The sequence below is a fragment of the Aphelocoma coerulescens genome, chromosome 1A (assembly GCF_041296385.1).
Source record: "Aphelocoma coerulescens isolate FSJ_1873_10779 chromosome 1A, UR_Acoe_1.0, whole genome shotgun sequence".
In the NCBI taxonomy this organism is placed as follows: Eukaryota; Metazoa; Chordata; class Aves; order Passeriformes; family Corvidae; genus Aphelocoma; species Aphelocoma coerulescens.
In genome coordinates, this window is record NC_091014.1 from 51,367,186 (window position 1) to 51,381,717 (window position 14,532).

General features: G+C 43.7%; 1 protein-coding gene across 9 annotated transcripts in view; it reads right to left on the minus strand.

The window, feature by feature from the left end:
* GRIN2B (glutamate ionotropic receptor NMDA type subunit 2B) overlaps nucleotides 1-14,532 on the minus strand; it is a 274,094-nt gene that overhangs the window by 29,446 nt on the left and 230,116 nt on the right. For all 9 annotated transcript variants that reach the window (XM_069001965.1, XM_069001950.1, XM_069001943.1 and 6 more), the window contains 4 exons: nucleotides 3,795-4,003; nucleotides 3,305-3,476; nucleotides 2,482-2,635; nucleotides 821-946 (listed from right to left, as the gene is read on the minus strand). In XM_069001965.1, the coding sequence (XP_068858066.1) occupies nucleotides 821-946; nucleotides 2,482-2,635; nucleotides 3,305-3,476; nucleotides 3,795-4,003 (661 nt within the window). The remainder of the gene's footprint in view (nucleotides 1-820; nucleotides 947-2,481; nucleotides 2,636-3,304; nucleotides 3,477-3,794; nucleotides 4,004-14,532) is intronic.

A 14,532-nucleotide genomic window follows, 5' to 3' on the forward strand; every position in this document is an offset into this window, starting at 1 on the left:
CAAAGCACTAGACTTGGGAGCAAATGAGTGCATTTTCCAATAACTGGCTCTCTCCCACTATTCTGTATGAACCAATAAATTCAGAAAGGTTTGAAGGGCTGATTCACCAGGGGGTGAAGATATGCAGATGACAAAAGACTCAACTTGCTAATTGTTTTCATGTCAATAAGGAAAAAAAGGCTGTATCTTAGGAAGGACAGACAGCCTTTCTTTAATTCATGTGGCTGCCTTCTGAAGATCAGAACCACAGAGATGGATCACTTGCTTGTTCCTATCTTTCCTGCTGCCCTTTAAAAAATAATTCTTCACCCACTCCCAAGGAAATGAGTTTCCCATTCTCTCAGTTGGTCTTAGAAAGTCAGAGAGGCAAGCAGGGGAAGGACCTGACCAGGTGACAGATGTGGAGTCTGGAGGACATGGCACTATGCTGGGAGGCCAGCTTGTTCTCCAGGGAGAATGCACTGAAGGATGGATTGACAGTGCTGAGCCCTGTGATTGTCTCAGAGAGTGCAGCATTGTAGGCCCTGCCAGCACTGGCTACCAGGGCCTATTTTCCCTCAATGAGAAACAAGTTGGAGCTGGTATGTGTTTTAGACATGAAAGGCAACACAGCTCCGTCTCTCATGCCAAGCAAATTATCCATTATCCACATCTGCTCTCTTCAGAGCCTTTTTTCCGCCTCCATCCCTGCCCTCTTTAGTCTGAATGCAGAGCTCAGAGTGGGCTAGATCCGTATCGCGTTCAAAGCAAAGGAACACCCCAACAAAGGAACGGAGGTTGGAAACCAGAGGAGATCATAGCAAGAAACAGCTCTCCTTACCTCTGCCATCAGCAAGGCACCGATTATAGCCCACAGGGCTGAAGTACTCAAAGACGAAGACAGCCACCGCAGAGATGATAAGCAGCATCACAAACATCATCACCCATACATCAGCACTGAAAGGCTCTGGAGAGGAAGAGAAAACCATAGTGAAAGACCTGGTAACACCCCACCTCCTTTGCTCTCCAGAGAAGCCCAGTGTGGGGCAAACTGGGTTGGGGAAAAGCAGAAGTTAATGTCTTCGACCTGATTCTGAAAAACTTCTTGAACTGGGAAAACTGCAGTTTCTGTCTCTGTAATGACTGCATTCCATCGTACTGTTACATTCGTGACACATGGCTCCATCTGGAACCACACACAGCCATTGTGGCACGCATTGATAAAATAAAATGCATTGATAAAAGATTGTTCCCAGGAAGTCCTCCAGCACCATCTGGAGAGAGTGGGGAAAATCAAGCAGAACTGGCAGAGTTTCAGACAAACATCCAGCTTTCAAGATGCTATCGAGCCAAAGAGCATCTCCAAATTTCTAAGGTTCCAGCCATAAAGACAGTAGGTTTTTTAGTATTCCATCCCTCTAGCAATGGGAACACTGGCTCATTCTAGAAATATTAGTGTTCATGTTCTGCAAGTATTTGATCTCTGCCAGGTTTTCTCCATCTCCAAGCCTGAACAGAAAAAGATGGGACTGAACCAGATCAAAGAAATAAAGAATTTTGCTCCAGAGTATAGCCAATATTGCAAACTCAGTTAAATTGGAGATTTAAATTTTGGAGATAATTTTAACATTGCTTCTACGCACCCCAGCAATATTGGTGGACTTGCTAAGGGCAAAAACTCCCAAAGAGTTAGTAGTCATGATACTCATATTTAAAAAGGTCTGGGAAAATTTCATTACCCATATAAAAGTATTTCTGTTTGCGAATGTTCTCAGGACTCTGGCGGAGAGCAGACAGTAATTATATAACTCATATACTGTGTTTGCTGCATCATAAAGCATTTTATAAAGCCAAATAGTAGATACTAGGAAGACATGAATGTCTCGGGGAAATGCAGTATCATTTCCGTATTCTCTGATCACCCTCCATCACTGAAGGACATTAGAAATGCCTTTATTGTAAGACACGGTGTCAGCACAGAGCCGATGGCTCAACTGTTCTTGAAAAGGTCTATTAGTTCTCTAACTTCTGCTAGGTGTCAAGGGAGGGTCAAGTTAACAACGTCTTTACAAAGAATGTCTCTGAATGTGCAACAATTTATTGCTAATTGCTATCACTAAGTGTTATGGTACCCCAGCTATAAGGTTTGAATCAATTTTCTTCTGGCCTACACTCCTTAAACATACTATTAGTTGAGTCACCAGGAAACCACGTGCTGAGGTGTATGTGACAACTCTGAGTGAGCCCATTTTTTTCCTGGATTAGGCATACAATTGCTGAAAAAATGTCTTGGCTTGGAACTCATAGGCAGCACCTATTTGCACTTGTATTTGCCTGGATTTTCCTTGCCTGGGATTTAGTTCTAAAACATCACAGTATATTTTTATACACCTGTCCCACAGGTACTCCCAAAAAGAGCTTTCAGGCTAAGAATCACAAGCAACCTTCACCCAATTTTTTATGACCACTGGGTGAAGTTTTAATTTTAGATTGAAACAATACCTAAGAAGGCAGAAGGTGAGACAGTTCCATTGCTACGTGACACCATGACACTGATTCCCGTCTCAATGAAGGGCACAGAGAAATCCACCACTTCTGAACGCTCCTCATTAATGGTGAGGGATCCCACAGCCATATAGGCCCGTTTGGTGACAACCTGGAGGAGGAAAAGAAAGAGATCACACACAGACACAAGGCAGCCCTCAAGAACCACGGTCAAGCCCCTTCTCATCTTCCTGCCTTTCAACACAATCCTTTTATTCCTGTAATCCCATTCCCTATATTGTTTGTAACATCTCTCCTTTGTAAACTTTCATCAGGGCACCTTCTTCTTTCAGGAAACCTATAGACATTAATCTTCCCCTCAAAGCTGGTATGTGTATAAAAAATAAATCCACAGAGGTCTTAGGATAAACACATCATCCACGGAGAAGACGTCTTATCTCATTTTTCTGTCCTTGCTTTATCCTCCCTCTAACACTGCAAAGTCTTATTTCATTCTTTATTCACCTTATATACAACCTAAGCATAATCTAGGTTGCAGCAACCGTGGTGCATGGATATCAGCCTCTTTCTAAGACTGTGTAGGCCAAATTTGTGAGACCATAGAGAATAATAATTAATGGTCAGACAAGAAAGGTTGTCATGGTCGGAGTGTCAGAGCAGATTAATTCACTCAGTGCCAAGAAAGAATGCAGGCCAGTCATTTCTAGGGTCACCTCTGTCTCTGCCTCAGAAATGGACCCAATAATGATGGGAGGCTAGACCTGACACATGTCACCCAGCCCAGGGTTGAAGCCCACCATGCCCTCCCTTTGCTGCTGACCTCTCCAATCATTCCATTCCACGTCCCATTGATCTTTTTTCCATGCTTGCCATTAGTCACCAAGTAGAGGTCATAGGTGAACTTGACAGACTTTGAGATTTTCTTGAGGATGTCTATGCAGAACCCCTTGCAACATTTCTTCATGTAATCTGGCTCCTCATCAGTTTTGTTCCTGAACCATCACAACAATAATGGGTTAAAAGACTGGGAGAAACTCCTGTAATTCCCCTCTGTTGTCAGTTTGCATTCCCCCTCCCACAATATAATGTGGACAATTTATATTGTGCTATCTGTGCTGGAGGGTGAAGGGACACACTACAATGATTTGCCCAAAGGGGCCCATCATGAATGGCCATGAGACAGGCTGGGCAAATGGACGTAATTTTCTAAAAAAGATTGTCAGATTATGATGGTATTGGCCCAACAGACACTCTACATTCTGCTGAGAATGAAGAGCCCAAGATGAGCAGAAAAATACAGGGGTGCATACTCAGTCACTATGCGTTTTTGGCAAGGGACCGTGTTCCTCATGCAGGTGCCACTTAGGGGGTCCACGTTCTCCACAATGACAAATGGTGCCTCTTCCAAGGTCACGATACTCAGGTGATCATCCTCCCGTTCCTCAGAGTCAGGATACAGCTCAAAGCGTGGCCACACATAATACTTCATCTGCAACTTTTTTTCCTTCCATTTCCCCACCTGCGGAGACACAAACCACAGAAGGTAGACTTCTAGTTGTCCCATCCCTTTGCATCAACCACAGCTACTGAAGGACTGGGTAAGAGGACCACTCTGGAGTGCCCAAGCTCATGACTCATGTGAGATGGGGACATTTCTGGGGAGAAGGCTCTGAGTAAGTGGATTCAAGCGAGGGGGAAGCGGAAAACAAGAAAGATGTCCAAGTTGTCTCAACTCTGTGATGGTCTCACCCTCTGGGAGAGTGAGTGGATAACCATGGGAATACTGTAACCATGGTCAAACAGACTTAATGTCTTTCAGAATTTTCAGCCAAACAATAGGAACACAATGACTTGGTTACATACCTTAGCTGGAAACAAGGAATTGCTTTATGTTTCTGATGCATGAAAATTAATACCAAAGAGCATCTATGATTTTTTAAAAATCTTGCTATTTCTCCCTACTTCTCATAACTTTCATAAATTTCTATTGCAATTTTAGAATACTTAATTTTCCATTTCCTAAGCAAATAGAGATCGTATCTTCAGTAGTCAAAAAAAAGGAGGTGGGGCTCAATTGCCTTATACCTACTGGTACAAATGAGAGCTGTTTTGAAGCCACTGCAGTCCTTAAAGAGACAATATATGTAAGCTCACCCACTGCTCAGGTAGACCATTTCTTGCAAAAAAAAAACAGGAAAAGAGAAAACTTGAACATAACTGTACTTTCAACTCTCAAAGTCTCGCCTTTGTTCTCCATTCCCCCCCTCCACCATCACAGCTGACAGTAATTAGCACCTTGGCTGGCAACCGAAGCTGAGAGGGTGAAGAAGCTAACTGGGCTTTAGAAGAAGCTTTCCTACATGATCCTCAAAGCAAGTCCTCCCGGCCAGGACTGAGACATGCTGACTTGATGGCAGAGGCAGTGTGGGTGTGTGGGAGGCTTGCATGACTGCTCTTAGCAGTGTACCTGCTTGGGGTAAACAGAAAAGCTTCATTCCACTCCAATCCAACACCCCTCCCACCGCCCCCAAATTTCAGGCATTTATTTATGTAAATGGAAGAATGGGAGGGAGAAACACTTATTAAAGGCTCATTAGGTGTCAGTGGTTAATCTGTGAAACTCAAAGCCCAGCTGGGGTTTGGCATTTGAGAGTATCCAGAGTTCACATAAAACACTTGTCACCTTCAAAGCAAACAAACACTTCATCTAGCCATGAAAGAAAAATCCACTCTGAGGGCTTGGGGGGGGAGAAGAAAGGCAGAAGAAATCACCCAGAGACAGCAGTTTCCACATCCATCGTCCATCCCTGTGCAGGGTGAACACAGCACCCCAGTGAACACAAGGTGGGGGGTTTGTAAAAAGGTGGGCGAAGTGTCTGGACAGCAGGTCTTGCCTTCCCACAGGCAGAGAATGCCAAGGAGAGCTTGCCCCTAATGTTCCCTGCACCCATGGAGATGGTCTGTACTCATGCTAATATCTAAGCCTGGATGTGGAAAGTGAATTTCTAAGGGAATAAAGAGCATAGACTCACATGCTTATCCAGGGTCTGCTCAGCCCTGGACTTCCCACTCATTCACCAAGCAGGTCAATTTATCATCATCTGAGCCAGAGATTTCTGCAGGGCCACTTTAGCTCTCAAGTAACTGACCTCAAATCCCCAAAAGTAGTAACTGCCACAGGGGGCTCAGTAGGGACCAGTGATTAAGATGCTGCACAGAACAGCCCAGATTTCAGCTCAGCAACATTAACTTATAGTAGAAATAAGTGGCTGATGAAAGTGACATCTCACAGAATCTCAGCAGTATTTAGATATCTCAGTAACAGGCATGATATAACCCCCTAAGTGATAAATTAGATCAGATAGGCAAACCCAACCCATAATTACCCAAAAGTTCTCTGGGACAGAAAGGGGAGTTCATAAGGCTGTGTGCCAGGCACGTCTCACAGTGTTGTACTACACAGAAACATTAAGAAATTAGGATAACAATGACAGCATTGCCACAGCCTTCTGTGCACTAAATCACCTAACCTGCAAATACAGTAGTACACATCCGATCTTATTAGCCCAATAAAATCATTCTAGATTGTGCAAAGAGGAAGAAAAACAGGATGAAGGGAAATGTTTTGACCTAAATCTCCAAATCAACTATGGATTGTCTCAAAAATATGTGCAAGTATTATATTTTATTGCTAACCTGAACAATCAGACATGCCATATACCTCCATACATGTACAGATATTAATAAGAAAAGTCAGAAAATCATAGTGAATTAAAAGGGGGCAGACTTCTTTACATGCTTATGCATGCAAAGGTCAAATGTATATGCACATAGTTAAAGAAGGATGGTCATAAGCAACATGTGGGCAATAAGAAACACCACATGTGCAGAGGATGGAGACAATGCAAGATAAACAATACACAAATGTGTATCATATGCTAGATAATCTGCCATGAGAGGGAAGGAGCAATTCACTGTAGGGACAGAGGTTAGCAGAATTAAATGTCACAGATTTGTCGAGGTAAAGATGCCTACACTTAAAGAATATAACCTACCAAGCTGTGCAGAGCAGAGCAAGCCATTTCTAAAGTCTCAGGGTACTTTGTATTAACAGCCTGTGAACTGTTATTACTTGGGTTTTGCTGAGTGCTTGCCTCAGCAAAAAGAGGAAAAATAAACTACCCCAGGCATCCTTCATATTGGTCACCCTGCAGTTTCAAGACCCACTGGGTGTTCTCCAATCAGTCTAGTCATCCAAACTTCCACTAGGAGCCCTGAAGGGTCACAGAATCAGTAAAAGTAAGGATACTAGGGATCTATAAAAACTCCTTTCTAATCATATTCTCCAATCCCTATATAATGTTACTTTATATCAGGACACAGATCCTAGGAAACAGAATTTCACCTTAACTGCCCCTTGCTCTATCTGTACCATGTCTGATCTTATCAAGAAAGTACAGTCACTTTGGTTTGGGGATGATTTTGGAGGTGTTGAGGCAGGGGAGTAGCTAACTTCTACCTTCAATATAAAATCCTGTTTTGGATAACAAGATTGGAAGCAGAAGCCCAACACATTTGCAAAGAAAGAAAGGGAAAATTATTGTAGGACAAAAAGTTAATCATATATGCTATTTGTCTAAGCATATAAGTTATCCCATACAGACAAAAGGTGAGATTGCCTATGCAAGGGGAAAACAAGTGGGAGCCTTCTGAAAGGCTTCCAGCTGGCTGGCAAATTGCCTTAACCGCGGTATAATGCAGCCAGAATAAAAGAGTTCTGCAGTATGTTAATGCGCATCTTTAATGAAAGGTGCATCACATTAGTTCCTTGAAACTAATTCTTAACAGAAGCTTTTCTCTCCTCCCAAGGGAAGCTAAGGCTTGTAACAGCCATTTGTGGCAGATGTTTCCCTAACCTGTCCTTACACTGACAGAGAGACCATGGTCTCCACGAGCAATCTATTCCAGTGCTTAACTGTCCTCTCCATTAAAAAGTGAGGTTTTTTCTCCTGATGTTTAACCTAAATCTTCTTGCTGCAGTTTATACCAGGAAAGTGTATTTCCTTATTCTCCTACATGTGCTCCTTTCAGTGTTATCAGGTCAGTAAGATATTTATAACAGAGAGGAGCTGATAGTCTCATTCAGTGGCTATCTTAAAAATTACATTGGCAAAAGCAGACCCCTGTTCAAATGAGCAGCATCCAGTCTCACCATTTACAAAATCCTTACCCAGATGGGTAGTATGGACAAGTACAAGCTACTCTCATGAATTTCCAAAATCATCTGTTCCAACAAAGGCAGAAGTCAATCCCTGAGTTCCTCCTAATATGCCAAGGTAGGACCTCAAAACACAAGAGCCTCTGGAGAGACCCATAACTAGTGTCAACAGATGGAAAACTAAAACCTTATAGAAACTTGGTTTTCAAGGATTAGGCAGGAGAATACAGTTCTGAATTAAACCAGAAATGTTCAGATACATTTCTTAGGCAAGATACTCAGCAGCATTGCAGTGGTATCTGGGGTGAAGGTTCAGGAGAGAGCCTGAATCTTCAGATGCTTGTTTTTCAACAGGCTGGAAGAAAACTATCTAGGCAAAGTCTCCTGATAGTTATTATTTTACTCAGGCTCCTATTTGCACGATGCCTTGCACCACTCTCTTTTCATTTACAATCTTATCTCAGTTCCTGCCCCCACCCTGCTATAGAAGAAATGCAAAAGGAACAAAAGGGATTTGGTTTCATCTGCAGAATAAAAAAAAAAAGACCATTCCAAACTCACTTAGGACTTGAACTGCTTTCTGCATTTTCCCAAAAGCTCAATGTTTCCTCCCTTATTATTGGTTCTTTTATTTTTTTTTTCCCCAGGAGCTAAGGAGTTTATTCATTCCAGTGGGGAAGCACTAAAGCAACAACAGAGAGCATGAATTAGGAGGCAGAAATTCCTTCCCTATTCCACCAAGAATCTCTGTAACCTGATCTGCACCTTTGTGGCTCCACATTGTGTAAAACTGAGATAATGGCACGTTTTTTACAGCTGGGGTGCACTGGGTAGATAAACAGAAAAGGTCACGAGGCTCACAGACACTGTGGAAGTGAGGAGACAACATACACGTGTGTCTAGAGCTAGACGAGGGAACATATACAACATGCATCTATGAATGCTATAAAGGTGAAAACTTCCTGTCTTTAATCTTTGAAAAAAATCTTACATAACTTTTACACCTGATTTGAATACATGAAAAATGGAAGATCAAATATAGAAAAGGTAAAGGTAGGATGTTGGGCAAGGGGCAAAAAATAGGACTGTTGTTGGTAATACAGATGATGGAGAAGCATACTTAACCCCTCTGGGAAGCAGGGCAAGTCCAAGGAGAAATAAGAGTCTTGTCAGTAGAATTGGTACAGATCCTGAATGAGGACATGGGAAAACCAGAACAACTGGGCAGGACCTGAAAAGGGCCACTCTAGAAGCACCATAGAAATAGCAGCTATAACTGGGACACTGCCAATGGAAGCAGGCATTGCTCAGGGTACATCAAATAAAGGTGGACCTAGGGGATGCTGTTGTAACCTTAATGCTGCAGTAGACTGTGAAGAAATAAATCATGCATAAATAAAGTAGAATCATTTTGGATTGAAATAGGTTTTGGAAGGCTGGTGCAAGATATTCCATGAGGACCAAACTACAGAGATCTACTGTAGCTCCACAGTCTTGGCTTTCAGTCTGGATAGAGATGTCATTACTGTTTCTAAAGAGAAATTTTATCAGGAACTAAGTTATTATGGGAGTATTTAGCTTCATAGAGATTAGATGGAGAACAAATGCAAATTTTAACAGCAGCACCCTGATGTTTCTTTTTCTGGATCTGATAGTTGGCATATTTCTTTACCCCAAAATTACTCAACAGGCAATAGGTCGTGATGTTTTACACTCAGTTTGGGCAAAGCAGCAAGGAACCTTAGAGAAAAGCTAGTTATCAGAAATAACCTTGGATTGAGCGATTGGGGGAACAGAGAGCCTGTCTTGAAGGAGATTAAAAAGCTTGTCTAACCTAGATAAATGAAAGCTAAGAGGGGATATGACTGCTCTGTATAAATAAAGGGGGGACAGACACACAAGGGAGAAAAGAAAGTGATTTTTAAGCAGGAAAAACAATGCTGGTAAAAGAAGAAACTGATTGTAAGGAAATTTGCCTTGAAAATAAGATAGATTTTAACCATCAGAGGGGGAAGTTCTGAAACAGCTGCCCAAAAGTAGCTGTGAAAGCAACTAAAATGGGGTCAAGAAGAAGCACAACTGGTTTGTAAAGGGCTATATGATTTTGCTGCCCAGAGCAGAGGGATGGGACCAGATGAGCCTTTCCAGTCCAGTGACTATAAGGAAGCAAAAGCAAGAGGAAGAATTCCACTCAGCCTTTTCCCTTCAATTTTTCAGTCTGCAAATGTCAAAACTCAGTCTCAATCATCGCATCTCTGTCCCCCAGCTAACCCACATGAACACAAAGACTCATGCTAATGATACCTCCAACTCCTTTGCTCCTACTTCCCTCACTCAGCAGCAACACCTTCTCTAGTGCCCTGAGGATAAAACATTCCTCAGCTTTCATGGAAGCCGGTTAAGTTATGACTCTCACACTTACGGCGCTGGCATCACACCCATTACCAAACGTACAATCCCTGTGATGCTACAGGTCTGTATCCTCACACAGGCTGGTCTACAGCAGTTGGAGAAGAGATGCCACAAAGAGCAAAAATCTCCTGTTTACAGACACTTTAAGGTGATTAATTAGCCACATCAGCCAAAGCAGACAAGAAATGGTTGTGAATGCACCACATGCAAAATTAATTAACACAAAAACAACACTCCTTCCTGAACCTCAAGTTCACCTTCCACAACCACCTGGGGAAGGCTGCTTTCTTGACTGCACCTGCAGAAGCTGGAATTGCTTCTAATAGCCTTTCAATTAAAAATGTAGGCTGCAGGAGATGGTGTGATTTTCTTCCTCTCTATATTTATACAGCACCTAGCATATGCCAGAAAGAGAGAGGCTGAGCTTAGAATACAGACAGGGTGAGGTACTTGCTCCTGCTTTACAACTCATTCTGGGAATAAAAGCTCTTTGCAGAAACATGGTCTTCCATCTCACTGAGGTCTGGCATTTACACAGCTCTTGCCATTTTTGCTGAAACATTTCTTTCCTGGTGCATTTATATGCCTTTTGCAGTTGCTAAGGTCCTGTCCCCTGCCATGATTAGCCAGAGAAGGTTAATGAGGTATACTTTGAGCATGTCTGACTTCTGCAAAGTCAGTGAACTATGGGGCTCCACTGGTGTCACAAAAAGGTCAGAGCTGTGAGAATGCCAAAGAGTTTGCCTTGCTAAATCATTCCTCCAAACCAGAAGGCACAAAGAATTCAATACAGGTATAAAACTAGCCCCTCCAGGAGATGATGGTGGTCTTGCTGGTAGCATTAACTTGGTGGCCCAGAAAGTGGTTCATCCAGGCAAGGCTGGCTCATGCTGGAGCAGGAGGGACTCCAGGGGGACAAAGTTATTCAAGGACCTCAATGCTACCTGATGTATACATAACCATGATTTATGGAAATGCAGACTGCAATCAGCACAGGCATAAATAGGAGACATGAGGGGAGAGGAAGCTGTTAATGGTAGCGGGGGCTATGATCTGAGTAGGCTGGAGAATGTAACTCTAAGCTTCTAGCAGGGGCAAATCAGGTGTTAGGATTTGGGAAGAAGAATTAGAACAAAATTTATATCTTAACAAACACTGAAAACTGACTACCATCCAACACAACCCACCTTCAGCTAACAGGCAGTGACAGCACCTGACTCAGACTCTTACTTAATAGTGTTGCATACTTAGAGCCATCATGCCCTTCTGAAATGACTGTGTGAGGACAGGGGAGCTAAATAAATGTCCCAAATTCCAGCAACATCAGTCTGTTCTGATCCCGGTCTGGTAAATAAAATCTAAAGCCAGGGAGCTTATACTGTCCCTATCATTGTTCATCTAAGGTGAAAGAAGGTTTCACCTTGAGCATTTCCACTGCTCTCCTTTGCAGATCTGGGGGGCAGGGGAAAACGTAGCAGGGATATTGGTAAGATTGCACGTTTTGTGTCCCAGGCGGTTCAGGAGTCACAAAGGTTTTTTAAAAAGTGTATTTTTATGTGCATGTATAGGCATCTAAATGCTTTATGTAAGCATTTTGCGGTCTCTAGGAGTGCATCCGCATTGTGCAGGTGTGTGTCTGCATCCAGTACGTGTCCATGCATGTAATGCCCTATCTAATGATTTTTCCCCTTGGCTTTCCCTGTTGAGTTCTGGGTTTGAGTTTCATTTTGCTGAGCTTTCATTTCTTTCACTCAGAATTTTTTTCTCCCCCTAAAGCATGTTACACAGAGGGAGGGCTGCTTGCCAATTCACTGCAGTCTGGGAGACAGTTTAGAGCTTGGGCTGCTAAGTGGGTCCAGTACAGCGGTGTACAAAACCCTGACACGTGTGCAGTGACACCTACTCTTTACACTGATTGAATATCTCTCCCACAATCTCTTGGGACCTGAAGCTGAAGGAATGTTCAAAAATGCAGATGCAAAGGAAGGCCAAAACTGTTTCCTTGTGCTGAGAAAAGATAAATGTTGAAGCTGGCCCCAGCAGGGTTAGGAGAGGAGAAAACCTAAAGAGAGAGGGGGTGAGTTACCTAAATCTCACTGTTTTCTGTGCTGTGCAAGCAAGAGCGAAGGCACTGCTTGAAAAGTATCTCTGAGAATATCAGAGAGAGATCCTTCAGCTTCCAGTGGGGCGTGTCACAGTAGGCGAAACACCTCCCCACCCCACATACAGCAGCCAGAGCCCCTGCCCTCTGCCTGGCAGCCCCACACCCCTGTGCAGAGGTGCACACCTGCCAAGAGCAGCATTGGCACGGCTGTACACACGCCCCTCTGGCAGAGAGATGCGGGGTTCTCGGCTCTTCTCTCACTGCTGGAAAGGCGAGGATCAAACCTCTTCCAGAGGAATTACTGCACATGTTGGGAGCCAGATTCCAGGGAAAGCAGTTAGCAGTTGCAAAGCTGCAAGGTCCCATTTCTTTCCTCTCCCACCACTGACAGCACTGAGCTGGTGACTGCAAATGCTGTCCGCATCCACAGAACACCCTTAGTCAGGATGCTGGGTCTGGATTCACACTGGCACAGCCACAGCCAGCCCCACTGCCTCCAAACCTTCAGGGTGCATGTCTGCAGCCCCCCTCAACCTAGCACATGGCAGGGAGTCCTGCACAGTGTACCAGGGCCATCTCAAGGGGCAGACAGCTGAAACAGCGTTCCAAGTTGTCACCAGATCTCCAAACTGAGTTGAAACAACAGGTCTGCTCTGCATCCTGGTTCTCTGCCGGGTCTCTTTTCTTAGCTTTGCAAAGGGACAGAATGGGAAGGAAAGCTGTGGGATAGGAGCAACTAGGGACATCCTTGCTGCTTTCCCTCTATCCCATGTGCGGTTAAAGGCTTCAGACTCTCTGATGGATGAGAACTAGAACTCCAGAAAGAGAACCCATGAGCTGCAGGACCCCCACCTGACCCACTGTTACAGCCAAGTGCTGGGCTTTCCTTAAAAACCACAGCATTCTGCCAAATTTGGGTAGAGTACTAGACAAGACCTGCCAGCTCTACCTACACCTTACAGAGAAGACTCAACCAGGACAGAGCCCACCAGCAGGACAGCTGGTTCATGGCACAGGTGTGCATTACTGCCACGCTGGTTGTAGCCAGCAAGTGCTCTGTGAGCATCAGGGAGTGATTCTGCCAAAGATTTTTCCTCCTTTCCCATCCCATACACAGATACTCACACACAGAGGTACCCCCCAGCAGCAGTTATCTTAAGCCAATTTGAGCTTGGAGTCCAAGCAGAATTGCCAAAGGCCCAGCTGAGGCCATCTGGGCTGCAAGGCATCTCTGTGCAAAAGGAGCACAATCAGACATGAGTGTGGAGAGAGTGAGAGGTAACCTTGAAATCAGTGATTAGGAAAGGAGAGAGGAAGCTATGTACTTGCCAACCCCAGCTAGCAAAGAAGAGTTAAGCCAAGAACTCTTTTCTTGGGAGCATGGCCTTAAAGAAATAAAATTCTCCCCTTCTCTCAGACTTGATGGACCTCAGGCACATCTGTTTTTCAAAGATATGTCTGTCATTTTGTGCATAAACATGTCAACACAAAACAGATATTGTACCATTTCTGTGGCCTAGAAGTAGGAGAACAGGCATGACAAAGGCAGTCTTGGAGACATAAGACGAAGCTAAGGCTCTCAGCAAGTTGCAGGATATCTTTTATGATGACATGTAAGTCCACACGTGGGATGATTTCTGTCAGTCTAGAAGTAGCTGGATGACTTCATGTATTTAAATGGGTGTGTACTGCATAGCTACCTCTGTTATAAGGGGAATTAGTAGTAAGCCTGTAATTAAGTTCTCTGACATTTTCCATTACAAGAGTCTGCAGGCCTGTTCCCTGAGAAAAACCAACTTCTCCATGTTTTGCAACAGGCATTTGAAAGTCAGCAGGGCAAAAACCCTGAGGCTAAGGGCACGATTTTTACTTCCATCAAATTTAATTCACTCTTAACTGCATTGTAAACTGTTGAATAATCATAACTTCTTTTCTGTCACTTTCTTGCAGAAATTCTGGCAGACAACCCAAACAGCATCTGAGCATAAACATTTTAAGAGCTAAACCCAACACCTCAGTGAATCAGTGGGGACTCCCACCAGCACCACGGTAAGTACAACACCTCAGCTTTGGTAGAACAAGAGAAAGGCAAAGGTCCAATCAGGCTACACACAAAATGTGGACAAACCATCCAGGTTCTCTTCTATCTGTTTAAATGTGCCTCACTGTGAAAAGGTCACTTGCACTCCACTATTCAGGATGCAGAAGAAAGGCAAACCACTTTGAGCTTTCATGAATGTCTGTGAAACAAGTACAGGTTAGTCACTGGATTGAACAGTCAGACTCAGTGCTGAAAGCTCAGCATGCATGAGAA